Source organism: Clupea harengus, chromosome 16 (assembly GCF_900700415.2).
Source record: "Clupea harengus chromosome 16, Ch_v2.0.2, whole genome shotgun sequence".
NCBI lineage: Eukaryota > Metazoa > Chordata > Actinopteri > Clupeiformes > Clupeidae > Clupea > Clupea harengus.
In genome coordinates this window covers 7,204,274-7,222,952 of record NC_045167.1, presented here as the reverse complement: position 1 = coordinate 7,222,952, position 18,679 = coordinate 7,204,274, and the positions used below count along the sequence as shown (strand labels likewise).

At 41.3% G+C, this 18,679-nt stretch overlaps 2 protein-coding genes across 2 annotated transcripts in view; both read left to right on the top strand.

Moving 5' to 3' along the window:
- The first annotated feature begins 276 nt into the window (after positions 1 to 276).
- On the top strand, positions 277 to 15,932 carry LOC105897467 (protein mono-ADP-ribosyltransferase PARP12-like). Its single transcript, XM_031583360.2, has 12 exons — positions 277 to 755; positions 863 to 1,001; positions 1,519 to 1,870; positions 5,992 to 6,042; positions 6,401 to 6,539; positions 7,031 to 7,196; positions 7,651 to 7,771; positions 12,421 to 12,537; positions 12,713 to 12,801; positions 13,639 to 13,769; positions 14,020 to 14,177; positions 14,427 to 15,932. The coding sequence occupies exons 1-12, from the start codon at positions 481 to 483 to the stop codon at positions 15,497 to 15,499; spliced, it is 2,811 nt and encodes a 936-aa protein (XP_031439220.1). The 5' UTR covers positions 277 to 480; the 3' UTR covers positions 15,500 to 15,932.
- Positions 15,933 to 17,289: 1,357 nt separating this feature from the next.
- The window catches only part of LOC122133608 (protein mono-ADP-ribosyltransferase PARP12-like), a 3,582-nt gene continuing 2,192 nt past the window's right edge, over positions 17,290 to 18,679 (top strand). The window contains exons 1-3 of the mRNA XM_042710147.1: positions 17,290 to 17,752; positions 17,852 to 17,990; positions 18,511 to 18,674. Of these exons, the coding sequence (XP_042566081.1) occupies positions 17,475 to 17,752; positions 17,852 to 17,990; positions 18,511 to 18,674 (581 nt within the window). The 5' untranslated portion in view covers positions 17,290 to 17,474. The remainder of the gene's footprint in view (positions 17,753 to 17,851; positions 17,991 to 18,510; positions 18,675 to 18,679) is intronic.

The following is an 18,679-nucleotide window of genomic DNA, read 5'->3' as shown; positions in this document are numbered from 1 at the left end:
GGCTACTTGTCAGTCCACTCTCTTAAATTCGCGATTTTTGGAATCAACTTTTCGTTTTTTGTCGGGTTTAGAGCACGCCAAAATGTACGTTCGCTGATAAACAGATACCGTTCACAAATCTATCTGCCCGCGTGGTTGCCATTGACACACACAACCTGCGTGACCCACAGAGCTCGCGGCCAACATTGAGTGAGTGAGTTGTCATAGTGATGTTGTTATTACAGCTCCTGATTGACCTCTGGATTGGACACGGAAGATATAAACCAGATAGAATAGGACAAAAATATATAGCACGAAATCACGCAACAATGAAAACTCGCTTGGATCATGATTTAAATTAAAATTTTGATTTTGGCTTCGGTCCACATTTGATTGCGTCTGGGTCCGGATCCGGACCGGGGTCTGCCTATTGAGTACCCCTGTCCTATAGGCTTGGCCGGCTGTTGCCCGTGCGTGTATTAGGACTAGTCTTTCCTAACAATGTCGGAGGCGAATATCTTGAAAATCATTTGCGGTAACGGAGGGGCGATATATTATGAGAGACTCCTTGAATTAGCTTCCGGCTTTCCAGATATAAACTGCTTTGAATTTGATTCTCTCATCGAAAATGATCAGTTATTCTCTCTGACGGAGAACAGTGGCGTCAAACAAGTACTAGCCAAAACAAACGTCAGACTCTGCAAAGTGAGAGACTGCACTGGCTGTAAAAATCTTCATCTTTGTAAGTTTTATCTACATGGAGAATGCAAAGGAAGGTAACGTTATATCACATTATCACATTTTAATTTAAAAGCTTCGCATAACACTGAGGCTCTCAAAAAACTGAAAACAAATACGTTTACATATTTTGTCATGTACGCAGACGCTGTGGTTACGGACACAATTTAAACTCGCACCACAACGCCAAAGTTCTCTCAGAACATCAACTACAGAGGCTTAGCAGAGCAGAGATCAGACAGTTACTTTTGCACAATGACAGCCCACATTCCCTGCTTCCACCGGTAAGTGTTTCTATCAAATTATACTTTCAACTTTCAGTTGAATTTCACTATGAATTGCTGGTAGCATGGCCTTGTTTGTTCTCGATAGAGAACAGATAACAGCTTAGCCTAATAGTGGGGCAGTTAAAGTATTTTTATATAGTTTTATATAATTCATCTTTTATGAGAATAGTGCATTTTATGATACACACATAAAAAAAAACTGGTAGATAAATTACTATAAATGTTGCCATGTTCAAAGTGCAATACAGTCCATTGAATTGACATTATGCCATGAGTGACCGAGCAGTTGTATTGTCATGTTTTGATTTAACGAAAAATTGCCACTGATTAGCTGTGAAAATTGAGATGGAGTAGAGTTTGCTCTTATTTTTTTTTAACAAAAATTTCCTTTGGGATTAATGAAGTGTCTGTCTGTCTGTCTAACTGACTTAATATGTGGGGCCTAGTAAATATATGCTTGGGCTGTTTGCATTTACTTTTTCCCCCTATCTGTGATGTGATTTCCCTTAAACAGCTTTGTATGAGTTACAACCATGGTGAGGGTGACTATGGCCGATGTGATGACAAGGATAACTGCACGAGGCTTCACATCTGCGAGGGCTACATCCAAGGCACCTGCGACTCTGGCGACTGCGGCCGGTCACATGACTTCTTCGAGCCCCACCCGATGAGGACCCTGCGGGGGAGGGGTGTGCCCAGCGGAATGGTTGGATCCATGCTCTCCGTCTACCGGAACATCTTGGTGCTCAGGGGCACTCTGAAGTCCAATGCTGGGGCCAAGAACAGAAGTGGCAGAAGGGGGAAAGGAGGAGGCGCCACCACTACCAGTGGTGTGGCTAAAGACGAAAGCAGTCCAGCACGGCCAGGTAACTGCTTTGATCTGACCCCACATTGCGTGACACACAAACACAAAGCTATATACTGATGGTAATTAGTTTTATACCATATATTGAAGATTCAGTCTTAGGTTTGATCAGTCAGGATTCAGGTTTATTCTTGAAGAATGGCGGCCGACCATTTTGTGAGACAGAGACTTTCAGATCCATCCTCCCTCACAGAACTTCACCTCAGCATATCTGACTTGTTCCTTGGGGAACAGTCTGTTAAATACACTGACATTAAGGGGTGTCACCGTCTATTCAAATGGGCCACGCATGCAGGGTTCTTTGTCTCGACCTGGGGGGGAGGTGAGACCAATGTCGCACCTCACTTACCCAGGTCAGAGACAAAGAATATTCACCAAGCAAGGTCCACTCATGGCTCATGACTCGTCCAAATAAAAGCAACAATTATGACTAGGTATAATATCATTGACTTATTGACTATGGCATATTCTTATGACCTATGCTGGTCCCTTCATTCCCCCTTTTTAAGACTGTATGTCTTAAACATCAGATCATTTAACTATTTTCTTTTTCTTGAGTGAGTGGCTTTGTTCAGTCTCTGTCTCATAAATGTGGCATTCTCTCACGAGGGAAGGCGAAACCCATGTTACAGAGTGCCCCACGCTTTTTCGCCAATTGTGTGGACCTCTGATTTAGGGACAAATTCCTTCACCGATGTTATATCAACATAACCATCCTATTTTTTAGCCGTGAGAGCAGAGAAATATAACAGAAGTAATACATATATGTACATGGTACCCATTCGGAAAATGCAGTTTACAAGCGGTGAGAACACAGAACAAACTTAATTACACATGTTAACTCTAAGGTAAACTAAGCTAAAATGAAAGGTTAGGATTAAACAATAGTACAGAAGATAACGGATTATGGAAGATACATTATAGTGTCACAACATTTTAAAACATTTCCTTTCTGGTTACTGAGGGGTACATGACATGGAGCATTACTTTATTGTAATGTGGGTTGACGGTAATACGGTTAAGTGTGTGTCTCTGTGTGTGTGTGTTCGTGTGTGTGACTCCAGAATGTGTGTGTCTTTGATGGTGATGGTAATCGTTCCCGATTTTTTTCGTGGTCCCTTGGAGTTGATCGTCTATGATGGTTGAAGGTGTGTGTGTGTCTTGACACTCTGTGTATTGTGTCTTGCCTTTGTTTAAAAGCAAGGGTTGACTTTCCTTGGGAGGGGGTAGGACGTGTGTGTGTGTGTTTGTGCGTGTTAGTGTGTGTGTGTGTGTCTGTGACGCTTGGCTTGTCTCAGTTGTTCCCCTCCTGTGGTCTTTGCTCCTTATGGGGTCATTCCACCTATGCATCTCTTAGCATATCAGGAGATTGCCATTTCTTTGAGGTGTCCCCGTCATCTCTTCTTGGTGGTGGTCATCGGTTCAGGTGTTGCCGTGGTCCTGTGGATTCCAGAGGTGTTGATCTGGGTTGATGGCTGTGGTCTGAGTTTGTCCTCATTTCGACGTCCTGGCCAGATGCTGCATGGCGTTTGTTTGAAGTTCAAACGATTCTGCTGTTCCTTCATCTGTTGATTTTCTGGAATGGTCCCCCTTTCGAGACCTTGGTGAGAAGCTGCTTCCTTTTTTGTCATCGCTATTCTCCATATTCCTAAAAACTGTCTGTAACGAGATCTCAGAAAAAGATAATACCGGCCAACACCTCCATGAGGCAGGAAGCCTGTTAGCATACTCAACACATCAGACAATAGACATTTGGTATTGGGTGTGAAAGACTGCAGACAGCCTAATCTCAGACAAAAGCAGGTTTGCTTAAATCACATCATCCTGTTACCTGCAAGGTCTGGGCATTTGCATCTAGAAGAAAAGGCCACAGACCCATACTAACCCAATAAACAACTGAGAGTTGGGATTTGAAAGAAGCTGAATGTTTGAAAGAAATGGAATGATTGAAAGAAAGAAAACGTTTTGAAATCTCCTTCAATTCAAACAATTTCACTTAAAGACAAAGTCAGTGGTCAAATGTAGGTTAAACAGTCCTGTAAGTTCATTCATTCATTCATACGACGGCTGGCCAGCCTACAGGCATACACACACATTCATTCGCTTGTTCAGGAGACAGGTGTGTCCATCCCTAAGAGAAAGGAATCAATCTGTTAACAGAGTTACGTTACAGTTAGTTAGTTAGTTACAAAAGTATCTCATAAAATCCATTTTTATCCAGATTCCAATGGCACTTGAATGCCAAACCATTTAAGGCATTCCTTAATTCATTAATTGCTCCTGGATCATTTGATGAAGTCAGAAATTCAGCAGCTAAACCTGTTTTGAGAAAAAACACATTTTGCAGTTATCATCTTATTAAGGTCAATTCTCTCTGAAGCTCAACACCTCCCCCTTTTGATCTACCAGCAGTCGTCTGCTGCTGTGAGATCACGTACGGTTTCCGAAAAAAAACCATCTTATTTTCCATGTACCTTAAACCCATACACTAAGGATGCAGACTTTGTTCTGTTAAAAAAAAATATGCTTACAATTATTCATAATTGTAACACTTCATACAATGATTTTAACATGGGTTAAGAAAATCATTGTGTAGGCAAAACAAATGCTTAAAGTCTGTCTTGCTATGTGGCTTTGGTGTGGTTCACTTCAGCTTAATGGGCCATCAAGGTCACATTAAGCTGAAGTGTGAATTAAGTGGTATGTGTGAGAGCTGTCTAGCTATTGTGTGAACAGACACAGTTTATCATTTAGCAGTCTAACATCTGACTTTATCAAAAGCATTGTGAAATCTGGACTTAAAATAATCTTATGTCTTGAATCATGACTGGTCAAATCCAAGAACTGAATCTCCACAATCTAATGTAAATAATTTACAAATTGACTTAGAACAATTTCTAAATTCAAATATTAAAATGCTGTAGATCCCTTTCCAAACACCCGTTCATGGCCACAACCTTTTTTATCCTCTTGGGAAATTTATCTGAGCGGTAAGTAAAACAATAGAGTATGTCACAAGCACAGCTCAGACTGCCTCGGACCAATACCCGAAAAAATAGATGTGTCAACTTCTAAGACAAGCACCGTGTGTGTCAACTTCTAAGACATCACAATAAAAATAAAAGTAAAATAACATAAGATTTCTGTTCTAAGACAAGCACAGTGTGTGTCAACTTCTAAGACATCACAATATTTCTGTTCTTAGACAGGACTCTACTTCCTATATTTCCCAAGATTTAGGTAAGTGTACTTACCAAAGCGTTGTGTCAACCGGGGTACAGCGGATCTTTACAGCAGAACTGAAATCTCAGCAAAATTCCAAGAATTAATATCTCGGTGGTGGACCTCCAATTGATGGTAATTAGTTTTATACCATATATTGAAGATTCAGTCTTAGGTTTGATCAGTCAGGATTCAGGTTTATTCTTGAAGAATGGCGGCCGACCATTTTGTGAGACAGAGACTTTCAGATCCATCCTCCCTCACAGAACTTCACCTCAGCATATCTGACTTGTTCCTTGGGGAACAGTCTGTTAAATACACTGACATTAAGGGGTGTCACCGTCTATTCAAATGGGCCACGCATGCAGGGTTCTTTGTCTCGACCTGGGGGGGAGGTGAGACCAATGTCGCACCTCACTTACCCAGGTCAGAGACAAAGAATATTCACCAAGCAAGGTCCACTCATGGCTCATGACTCGTCCAAATAAAAGCAACAATTATGACTAGGTATAATATCATTGACTTATTGACTATGGCATATTCTTATGACCTATGCTGGTCCCTTCAATACTGCTACTGTAAGCAGGATATATTTGATGTATAACAATTTTAGTAAGATGGTCTGAGAAAAAAAAAGACAACAACAATATCAGTGTGGTGGAGATGTATTAACCAATTGGGAAAGTTCCAAGGAGAAGGGTATACCAACTTGCCACTTATCTTGCCTTGTGAAGTGTGGCCTGCTTTCATGGCTACGTTTACAACAACAAACTAAAGTAACCTGTTTTTTTTCTTTAAATCCAAACATTAAATTTAAAGCACTATTGGTTTTTTTTAGATGAAAATTTGTCTTTGAGTCTCACAGCTTCCAATGTCTGACTGTAGCTCTTTTTTTCACAGAGATAAACGAAATCTGCCTGTCCTTTGTCAGAGCGGATTGCAAACAAGGCAGTAAGTTCTTTGTGTTGACTTCTATTTGAGTGTAAACATATGGGGCCAAATGTATCAGTCTTTGCGTACAATTTGCTGTAGGACTAGGTTTTGGTTGAAAGAATACAGACATCCAGTGGAAGCAGACATCCAGTGGAGCCAATGGTATACATTGAAAATGTAAATAGATTGCTCTTTTTTAAGTACAGTTCAGCTTGTGTATATTTCACATTGATCACTGTGCAACTGGGGTATAACTATTCATTGTTTGATAATTGTTGGTAGAGCTCACCATAATGTTTCCACAGTCGTCTGGTCACCCAAGATAACACACAACAACCCAACATTATCATGACATGAACCCTTGTGTCTGTTGCAGACAGGTGTTGGAGAGTACACTCCAAAATGCCCTACCAGTGGCAATTTAAGGCTGGAGAAACCTGGACCGACTTTCCACTCAGTGAAGACATCGAGAGTGACTTTTGTAACCCAAGTCGTGCCAGCTTCATCGCTTTGAGGTCCAACATCATGATGTGTTGGATAGGTTGAAACCAGTGGGGGGGGGGGGGGGGGGGCTGCTGCTGCTGCTGCTGCTGCTGCTGCTGCTGCTGCTGCTGCTATCTAACCTATTTGGTGATGAGTTTATAGCCTACTTTATACTGAGGTAATACGGTCAGGGTCTACCGTTTAGCCTATTGGTTAGAAGGGATAGCTAGCCTGATTGTTAATACAACATGTGCCTAACATGAACTGGTCCAAAAACTGGAATGATACAAAGTCATAAAACCGTATTTCATCTGGCCAGATTTGATCTGTTTCAAAATAAAAACAAAAAAGTTCAACTGATAAAAATATGTGTCACTGCTTTGAGGTCCAGCCTCATTAAGTGTTGCTTTGGTTTTTCTTGTTTTTCTTTCCTACCCAACATGTAGAAATGTATAGTAGACCACTGGCCACACAGATAATATCTGTAACAGACATAGTCTTATGTGTGCTTTGTTTCCTGCAGTGTGAAGTGTGACCCCGTTTGTTTTGATACCATGACCTGCGGGCCCCATGAGGTGCGACGGCTCTCCACAGCCCCCTCCGTGCTCATGCCTGACTTCATCCTCACCACCGAGTGGCTCTGGTACTGGGAAGATGAGTACGGAAAATGGGTCCCCTATTCCTCCATAGTAAGATCTGTTGATCATGTACTGTACAAAAATATGAATGCAACATGGAACCAAATCTCAAAGATTTTTACTGAGCTAAAGTTCATACAGGACGTTGGTCAATGTGTCTCCACCAATCTAAAGGAGCTTCTGCAGTTATGCATATTGTTCTCATGTGTCACCTCAGTGGAGAGGATTTAAGATGGAGGACATATTTTTGTGGCAGCCTCCCAGTTTAGGAGTTGTGCTCATTTACCAGAGCTGATGTTTGAAGCTATGATGACTGAATTCAATGCAATTTTATTTATATAGCACCAAAACAATAAAATTGTTGTGATTTTAGCTCCTGTCATTAATTTGGTGTAGAACTGGAATAGTCTTAATGAAGGTCGATGCCTGTTGCTTCTGTTCAGGGCATGCTATTTGACTGCTAATGAATGCCATTGTCTTGTGATGATGTTACAATTTTACACAGAAAGAGATGCACAGGATGTCCTCAGTGTACTCCAGTGATCTGGAAAAGCGTTACCAGGAAGACAACAATGCTGTGGTCCTCTTCACAGCTGGTAAAGAGCACTATGAACTGAGTTTCAAAGGTAATACACCTACTGCATGTCCTACATTTATACCACTGTCTATACTCTACCTATATATATATATCTTATTATTTATATTTTACCACTTCATATATGCACATACTCGCTGAACTGCATTTTGTTGTCTCAGTACTTGTATGACAATAAAGTTGAATCTAATGTAATCTAAAATACCAACCTAGCATCTTGCTGTACTAGCGCTAGAAAGGGGTTACATTATATCAGTGAGAAATATGCACTGTTTTGCACTGTGATAGAATCTAAATGAGCACGCCAAAGTTGAAGAAGGGACCGGAGGACGTAGTCAGGTTTCTGGAGTTTATTTCGGCGTGGAGACCCCCTCTCAGCTGGTGCTCAAAGGCCTACCTGTTTCTAGACTATGTAGTTGTATTTATACCATTCAGTCAGGTAGAATACAATAGGGGAGGGGATGACCACACCCTATAAGTGAGAGGAAGGGGGAGACAGTGGGGTGAGGGGTTCACATGCCATTTGTTCAGGTCTCAGTGAGACAGACAGAGTACACATCCAAGAATGAGTTACAGATACAAAGGCTACACTTAGTTAATGTCTTACAACAACAGAATAGCAATATTTCTGGTTCCATCACCTGCACCTCATTGCGAAATGTGTGCATTTAGGCCATTGAAAGATTGCGCTGTTCTCCGGCGAAATCATCGAAGGCCCACGCTTGGTTCAAGTTAGTTGTTCAGGAATAACAGACTTGTAGAAGACGGCTTAGCGAAATAATGTGTTTTATTCAGCCACTAGCCACGGTCACCGCGACACAACACGAGCATGCACTAGGCACGTCTGCTGCTCACAGGTTGGTCTTCTTGCTTCTTCTTTTCATACATTACAGAAAGTACAGACATTTTATATTGTAGAATTAACATACAGTGCCCTCCACAATTATTGGCACCCCTAGTGAATATGAGCAAAACAGGCTATAAAAAAATATGTCTTTGCTGTTTATCCTCTTGGTCTTTCACTCAAAATATTCACAAAAATCTTGCCTTTTCATTGAAGTAAAACTATTGAAAGAAAAAAAAACTGTTGACATTAAATAAATATTTTTCCCCAAAACATGTGTGCCACAATTATTGGCACCCCTTAATTTAATGTTTTGTGCAGCCTCCCTTTGCCAAGATAATAGCTCTGAGTCTTCTCCTATAATGTGTGATGAGGTTGGTGAACACATGGCACGGGATCTGAGACCATTCCTACATACAGTATCTCTCCAGATCCTTCAGATTCTTAGGTCAACGCTTGTATACTCGGCTTCAGCTCTTCCGACAGATTTTCTATGGGGTTTAGGTCGGGGGACTGTGATGGCCATGGCAAAACCTTTATTCCGTGGTCGGTGAACAATTTTTGTGTTGATTTTGAGGTGTGCTTCGGATCATTGTCCTGCTGGAAGGTCCAACCACGGCCCATTTTAAGCTTCCTAGAGGGGGCTGTTAGGTTTTCATTTAATATCTGCTGGTATTTGATGGAGTTCATGATACCATGTCTCCTAACAAGATGTCGAGGGCCTTTGGAAGCAAAACAGCCCCACAACATCAAAGATCCGCCACCATACTTCACATTGGGTATGGGGGTCTCTTCTGTATGGCTATCTTTCTGTCTACGCCAAACCCACCTTTGATGTTTGTTGCCAAAAAGCTTTATTTTGGTCTCATCTGACCATATAACTCGGTCCCATTGAAAGTCTGACTTACATTTGGCAAACTGTAGGCTCTTTAGTTTGTTGTTGATTGACAGCAGAGGCTTTTTTCTGGCAACCCTCCAAAACAATTTGTGGTGATGGAGGTGGCGTCTGATGGTAGTTCTGGAGACTTTCTGAACCCAAGACTCAATTTACCTCTGCAATTCTCCAGCTGTGATCCTTGGAGATTCTTTTGCCAGTCGAACCATCCTCCTCACGGTGCGTGGGGTCAATTTACAGATAGGTCCTCTTCCAGGCTGATTCTTAACATCTCCTGTCGCTTTAAACTACTTAATTATTTCCATGATAGTGGAAATGGGTATTTTCAACTCTTTAGAGATTTACTTGTGTCCATTTCTTGATTTGTGCAGCTCCACAACTTTCCGTCGCACATTGTCACTGTGTTCTTGGGTCTTTCCCATAGTGATGAATGACTAATGGAATTTGGCCTGTGTCACCTCATATTTGTTCGCCAGTGGAACAGGAAGTCATGGTTGACCTCTTAAGAGTTCCTTATCAAACAGGTGAACTTAAAAATGTAAAACATGACTGGAAATATACTTCAGTTAGATTTTAATTATAAGATTTTTCTAGGGGTGCCAATAATTGTGGCACACATGTTTTGGGGAAAAATATTTATTTAATGTCAACAGTTTTTTTTTCTTTTTTTTTTTTGTGAATATTTTGAGTGAAAGACCAAGAGGATAAACAGCAAAGACATATTTTTTTATAGCCTGTTTTGCTCATATTCACTAGGGGTGCCAATAATTGTGGAGGGCACTGTATGTGTGTAGGGGAGTAAATGGGTGTGTCTGGAGCAGGGGCGTCAGCAGCATTTTGAGAGTGGGGGGGACTTATTTTGGCGGGGGGTCTGGGGGTTCTCCCCCAGAACATTTTGAAAGATGTAGATGCAATTTCCCGCATTCTGGTGCATTTACCTAGCCTGACGATGTCATACTCATAATTCTAGTCAGAATATGAGTCTGATACCGCTCCGTTGGACTGTGATTATGGGGCGTGTTTCAACCGAACCAGGAAAAAAAATGCCTCTTCGCTCAATTGGATATATCTAGAACCAATCAGAGAAACGTAGTATGACCATAATGTAGACCATGGGGCCAGCTGATACATTAAACTTTTACCGGATCCCGTAGGAAGGACGGCAAAAACATCTTTTCGATCGACAAATGCCTTGATCGCGTTTCTCTGTTCCTCTTTCAAAATGAATGTGCTGTCAATGTCTTCTAAAACAGACTCAAATTTCCACATTTCAGCTCTCCAACGGCAGCCATGTTTGTTGAAAACGAATTCACCCCAAAAGCTCTTTGGTGACGTGGTTGATTACGTTAGGGTTGATCATCTGTCCATCATCGTATAAAGTCCGCCCTGACAATTTGATTGGTCTATCTATCTCCTCACATATTTTTGTGAGGAGATCATTTCTCCCCAACGGAGCGACACCAGACCGAACTTCCCGACCAAAAAAATTGTGGCCGTGGCTAAGTTCGTCTGGCATCCAGGCTAGCATTTACCATGTTTTTAGATAGAAAATGATCTCTCTCTTTCACCCCCCCCCCCCCTGCAATTACTGACTACTATTATGTTCTGGTAGACTGGGTAAACCCAGGCCGATCTGCCATCTTAAATCAGATTGAGCTTGGTCTGGTGATAGTCAGGATAATGTTTTGGTGTAATACACAGAATACTGACACTGACAACTTTGGCACTTTATTCTCCATTTAATGAGAGCAAAATATTTAAAAGGAGGATTTAAAAAGTCGTTTAGAAAAACTAGCATGTTAGCTAACGTTAACTCCAGATTAGCTCACGGTTGTTATGGCAATACAAAAAACCACCAGCATTTTTTTTTAGCTGCTTGAAAAAAACCTCCTGGTCATCGCTTTCTGCCCGAAACAGACGCCTAGGTCTGAACACGGCCAAAAGCACAACATATTTCAGACCCAGATTAAGAAATCAACAAATGCTGTTCCATGGGTATTGCCTAGTGCTAGTTTTAGGTAAATAGCTTGCTTATCTAGCTATAACCATAATGTTTGCAGAAGGATCTTTGTGACTTAATGCTATTACAGCCAGATAATGTCTCATAAGGGTGCTTTGGCCACTAAAGGGAAAACTTGGGCAACTCTGACTTACTTTCCTCTTCCTCGAAAAAACCTCCTTATGTCCATCTCGTCTGTGGGACAGTCTATGTCTGACACCAAGTGCTAGCTGCTAGCGAGACGCTTCGATCAAGGAGTATTGGAGTTGAATCTGCGTGCGTGAGGTGTAGGAAACCAGGAAAACGCGGAGTGGATTTCTATTGCTATGGGTATTCCCCCTACTGATAAAATGGAGCGGATTTGATTGTGAAGCAATGGAAAGAAAGAACGCTGGACTAGTAGACCAGTCATGCACTAATATTTTTGATGGCAAATGTGGGGGGTCCAAACGACTTTTTTTAAAGTGAGGGGGACGTGTCCCCCCAAGTTATATTGTGGCGACGCCCATGGTCTGGAGGTCAAAGGGAAAGTCTAGCTTGACTGGGGCTGTAGCCAGGTATGGCCATATAGATGCTAATGCCTTGTGGCCGCCAACCATCTTGTGGTAGTTGTAGACAAAAGCCAACTATTGTCTCTAGCTCCAAGACACACAAAAGCCAGGAACCATGTCTGATGCCTCATCAACATAGACAAAAGGCCAGGAGCCACCTCGATGGCACTAGTCTGGTGCTATGCAAACTAGTTTGCGGGGGTTTGTTGAGATGTAGTTATGTTATGAGAAGTTAATGAATCTAACACCATTAACCAGATTGATAGATTGAGAGAGAGAGAGAGAATATGAGAGAGTGAGAGAAAGATTGTGGGTGAGAGGCAAAGTATGAAAAAGAGGGTTTCTAATATTCCTGTAATACTGTAAAGCTAACAGACTGTCACTCTTACAGATATGGAGCAAAAGAATGTGCACTATGGCACCCCGAGACAGGTTAGAAGAAGACCTGAGTTCATCTCATCGGTTGGTGTCCAAACCGCCAGAACCAGGTATGGTGGTTTTAGTGCTAGTAGCAATACCTCAATGCTACTGTAATGGTTGTAAGGCTTTAATATTAAGCTTGTGCTTCAATCACAGTGGTCTTTCCTCATTCTAATAATCCATTATCTGCGGCATATGATATACATTCACTGAGGATTAATAGACAGTGTAGGGACTAATATGTTGGTGTCTTGTTACTTCAGCAAAAGAAGAGGCCCCGTATCATCACAACATGGCAGAGGCGTACCAGGATACTGGGACAAGTCTGCCTGTGCCTGAAACAGGATACAAGGTTTGCCTGTATTTCTGTCCTTGTTCCTTACTATCTGTAGCATAGGGAGAGAGTAGTTGTCCCACCCGGCCTCGAACCCAGGTCTACAGGGTAACAAACTGGCGCCCTGATGCAAAGACCCAGGCTCATTGGTATCGCAGTTGGAGTGCCATCTCTATATTTGAGTATGTGCTCTGTCACATGTTTATTATTCCTTTAGTCTCACCACGCATTGACCAGTTTCGTGAGAATGTGAAGACTTGCTATTGCAATCATTACAATATTACAAATATTAACAATATGCTATTGTGGTGTGAAATTAGCAATGCGCACGCAGTCTGTGTTACCATATCACCTTATTAGCAGACATCTATGTTTTTTTTTTGTTTTTTTACCATTTCATAAATAATAAAGGCAATGCTTGAGGGAATCATTTTGCTTTCACTTTAGATTAAAATAGATAGGCTAATAGATGACAATAGTCCAAGCCCCATGGTGCTATCATGTTAGGTTCAAAGATTATCAAGGTTTACCTCTTTACATATATATGACTATGACTATAACTACTGAAATGTATATCAATATAATCTAGAACTAACCAGTGGTCAAAAATGGAACACACAAATTATGAAATTCAAGTTTATCTATTATTACTATTCATTTTATTATACAAACCTACATACCATTCTTTTGTTTTTATCATTAAAACTGTCCACAAATATGTTTATATTGTGTTTCTAATACTGACTAATCTCATTTAAACAGCTGTGCTCGTCTTTAATACTACAGCTGACCTGTGTGTGTGTGTGTGTGTGTTGTGTGTGTGTGTGTGTTTGTGTTTATCTCCTGTCCATACAGAGAGTAGCTCTGGTAAGTACTGACCGGGACTATCTGAAGGTCCAGGAGCTGTTCTGCAAGACACTGGGCGGTTTTGACATCATCAGTATTGAGAGGATCCAGAACAAGGAGCTCTGGGAGGACTTTCAGACGTAAGCATCTTGCCAACTATGTCAACTATTCCACTGCCAAACCATAGCAACTAAAACACAGCAAACAGAAGACTATGTGTCACCTCTTGTCACTGCCACCAATAATTATTCCCTGATAAATCCTCAAGGAGAATATACCATAGTTGGGCCTAAAGCAAGGCCTTATGGGATAGGCCCAGCTGGCCCATAATATCACCAACTGAGTTGGTTTTGTACTGGTTTGTTTGTTTTTGTTTATTTCTTTCTGCAGGAAACGAGAACGTATGACGAAAGCCAACAAGGATAAAAAGTACGTCGCTGGGGAACGTCTGCTCTTCCATGGCACAGATTCCAAGTTCATTGATGCGATCTGCTACCAGAACTTTGACTGGAGAAAGTCTGGAGCCAATGGAACGGTTTATGGAGAAGGTGAGAAGGTGGACAGAGATGCAAAACTCTGGAAGATGATGTGTCATATAGTCATATAGGGAAGTAGTCATTTCATTTTTAATAAACCTACCTCTCTTTTTCCAAAAACCATCATATGAAAATTCTAAATTCATATTCATCATTTTGATTTTTGTCATTTTTAGAGTGCAATAGTCTTCATTCAATCATTCAAAATTGCTTTACTTTCAGATGTTCTAACATGTATCACTTTTTTATGATCATTTGTAGGATGCTACTTTGCCCGGGATGCCCGCTACTCCAACAGCTACACCTCTGACCACAGCGTGCGCTCCATGTTTGTGTGCCGCGTGCTGGCAGGCAGCTATACCCGAGGGCAGTCTCAATATCGCCTGCCGCCCTCCATAGATGGAGGCCTGCTTCTGTATGACAGCTGTGTGAACGATGTCCGCGACCCTTCTATCTTTGTGGTGTTCGACAAGCAGCAGGTCTATCCCGAGTTCCTCATTACCTACACTGAGCACGTCTATATTACGGATCTAACGGATCCTTCTCCTGATTACGCTTCTTCTGCTGTCTCCGGTTTACTTTCTCCTGTTAAGACCACTGCCACTTCCACACAGTCCAATTCTCTACACAGCTCCACCGCTCTTATTAGCATAACAAGTGCACTAAAAACGGTAACCGTGTCCACTTTGACCTCAAGTTCATTTGTGTCCCCGCCTTCTGTGGTGTCAAGTCCATCCTTGTCATCTGCCAAGCCATCCACAGCGTCTCCCCAAAGTTCTGTCATGAATCCCATTCTTTATCTTCCATCATCCATTCTGAAACCAGCCCAGGTTTTACCTGCAACCAGGACCTCCGCAGGGTCAGCAACTCTGCCTGCTCCTGTTCCAGCCTCCACTTCTTCAATGCTGCCAAACAGTCATCCTGTACAGGCAGTTCAAATACGAAAGAGCGACGTCAGTAGTGATGACTGGGATTTTGTAGATTCATTAAACATCCCCAGTTCTAAGAGCACATCAACAGCCCTGTCTAATCCAGGAAGATCCAGCACCTCCGCACTAAACCAGCAGTGGGTTCCCAAACCGGTTCCCAGTCGACGTCTGTACTCGTCGTCAGATGCATCTCTGGTCAGCTCCACTGTGAGGTCTGCCACTCCAAAGTCAACAAGTACAAGAAGGGTGTCTCCTCCCCGCCAGTCCACTACAACCTCCTCGTACACCGAGTCAGTGGTCACTCTTCCTACGAGTCAACGAAGCCAAGACCTCTATAATGTCCCCACAGCTACTCGGAGACAGAATCATGAAGCAAAAAAGAAAGAGGAATGCATCTTGCTTTAATGTCATTTTTTAATTGTTAAAACTAATTTTCCCATCCCTACTACTGGAATAAACATGTACTACTCAGTCCCACTTTCTATATCTCTTGCTCGATTGAAATTGTCAATGTATATTTTGAGGCACTAGTGTTTACTCCGCAGGTGTCTTCAAGCAAAAGTAAGATTTCATGGTGTCTGTTCTGTGCAGAGCGCCAGACCTGTAGCACAGGTGTGTTCCAGTGTATCTTGGATTTGCATGTTATCACATTGTATTTGCCATTTAAAAAACTAAAAATACAAAACATTAAAATCCTTAATAAATTATTAAATCAAGCAACTGATATATGTTTGCCATCATTTTGGTGATGAGTTGTTTCATTTGAGATGGCTATCCACAGGTTTGGTGGTTTACAGGCAATATGCCAGTACATACAAAATATGTCATTTAAGTGAGGTAGTTAGCAAACTAAAAGTAGCAAGGCATCCTTAACTACAATTAACCCTTAAAGGACCAGATCCCTGTGGAGGTATATTTTGATGTAACAGATTGACAATAAATGTTTTTTTATTCTTATTTTGTTTAAGAAAGAAAGCCTGTTTCTGCCACACAAACATTTACATTAAGTAATTTAGCAGACAATTTTATTGAAAGCGACGTACAAAGGAGAGAACAATCAAGCTACAAAAACATCAGTTTCTTTTACAATTTTCAATTTCCAATGTTTGTCACGAGATTTCAATGATTGCGTCATCATGTAACGGAGGAAAAGGCTGGAATTCCAACAAGGCATTTCCGGCAGCTGAGAAAAATGGTTTCTGCGGGAGAGAGTCACTCCCTCTGGCGTGTACTTTGGGCATCTGTAACTTTGCAGACCGTAAAAGAAAGAAGAGTGGAAGAAGGAAAGAAGAGTGAAGAAAGGAAAGAAGAGTAGAAGAAGGAAAGAAGAGTGAAAGAAGGAAAGAAGAAAGGAAGAAGAGTAAAAGAAGGAAAAAAGTGGAAAAGGAAAGAAGAGTGGAAGAAGGAAAGAGAAAACAAATTAGAGTATGGAAGGTGTCTCTTAATATCCCTAGTTATACAGTTGAATGGAGAGGGACAGAGAGAAGAGGAGCCTTGGAACCTTGGCGCAGGTGTCAGTGAAGCACAGGTGCAAGCCAGTTTAATGACCCTATTATGATGTCATAATGGCCCAATGTAAGTCAATGGGAAATTTTGTATTAGTTTTTCTTTAATATCTTAAAAAGTATAGTGTTCAGAAAAATGAAAAATACATAGCATAAGTGTCGTTTACAAGACCTACGCGACAAAGTTTGAACGAAGTTTCTACGTTAAGCGGTTCGAGCTGAATTAATCGCAGAAGTCGGTACAAAGAAGAAGAAGTATAAGAAACGAAGGAATAACAATACAGGGCATTTCATGCACTGTAAAAAGTTAAAGCGTTAAATACATTCAACTGAAGAGAAAAAGTAAACACAGGTGTTTTTAAGCAAAAAGACTACACGTTGCGTAATTGTTACGTTGTGTCATATAGTTATATATATATATAAATACAATAATATTAAGTTAAAGCCAACAGTAAAATTGCGTATTGGTGAATCAAATAGGTAATGTATTTTGATATTTCACGTCCTACTTCCAAATTCCATCATCTTATTCCACTGCAGCAAACCCATCATGACCCAGAGACATGAGGACTTTTGAATGACGAGGATCGCTGTGCAACCTTATGAACTCATACCAGGTTGTGTTTCAGAGCGGGGTTGCCTTTTTTCGCTTCAATGTCAAAAATCAGACAGGATTTAATTGAGGATAATTTGTGCCAGATACTATCCCCCACACTTATTTTTAACAGAGGATTTATACTGCGACTTGGCAACAGCTGAGTGCATAAGTTTCGTTTACCCTTCGTCACTATTCTCAACCGCCAACAAGGAAGTTTTCTCATACAGGCTTGGCCAGCTGTTGCCTTTGCGTGTATTAGGACTTGTCTTTCCTAACAATGTCGGAGGCGAATATCTTGAAAATCATTTGCGGTAACGGAGGGGCGATAGATTATGAGAGACTCCTTGAATTAGCTTCCGGCTTTCCAGATATAAACTGCTTTGAATTTGATTCACTCATCGAAAATGAACAGTTATTCTCTCTGACGGAGAACAGTGGCGTCAAACAAGTACTAGCCAAAACAAACGTCAGACTCTGCAAAGTGAGAGACTGCACTGGCTGTAAAAATCTTCATCTTTGTAAATTGTATCTACATGGAGAATGCACATGGGGAAGGTAACGTTATATCACATTATCACTAAAAATCTTCACATAACACTGAGGCTCTCAAAAAATTGAAAACAAATACGTCTAAATATTTTGTCATGTACGTAGACGCTGTGGTTACGGGCACAATTTAAACTCGCACCACAACGCCAGAGTTCTCTCAGAACATCAACTACAGAGGCTTAGCAGAGCAGAGATCAGGCAGTTACTTTTGCACAATGACAGCCCACATGTCCTGCTTCCACCGGTAAGTGTTTCTATCAAATTATACTTTCAGTCCAATATCACTAGGAATTGCTGGTACGATGGCCTTGTTTGTTCTCGATAGGCGCGTTGAAGGTCTGTCCAGATAACAGCTAAGCCTAATAGTGGGGCAGTTAAACTCTTTCTATATAGTTTTATATAATTCATTTTTTATAAGAATTGTGAATTTTATGATACACGCGTCAAGAAAAACTGGTAGACAAATTACTATAAATGTTGCCATGTTCAAAGTGCAATAGGGTCTATTGAATAGACATTATGCCATGAGTGACCAAGCAGTTGTATTGTCATGTTTTGATTTAACGAAAACATGCCACTGATTATCTGTGAAGATGGAGGTGGAGTTAGAGTTTGCTCTAATCTTTTTTTTACTAAAATTTCCTTTGGGATTAAAAAGTGTCTGCCTGTCTGTCTGACTGAATATGTGGGGCATAGTAAATATATGCTTGGGCTATTTGCATTCACTTATTCTCCCTATCTGTGATGTGATTTCCCTTAAACAGCTCTGTATGAGTTACAACCATGGTGAGGGTGACTATGGCCGATGTGATGACAAGGATAACTGCACGAGGCTTCACATCTGCGAGGGCTACATCCAAGGCACCTGCGACTCCGGTGACTGCGGCCGGTCACATGACTTCTTCGAGCCCCACCCGATGAGGACCCTGCGGG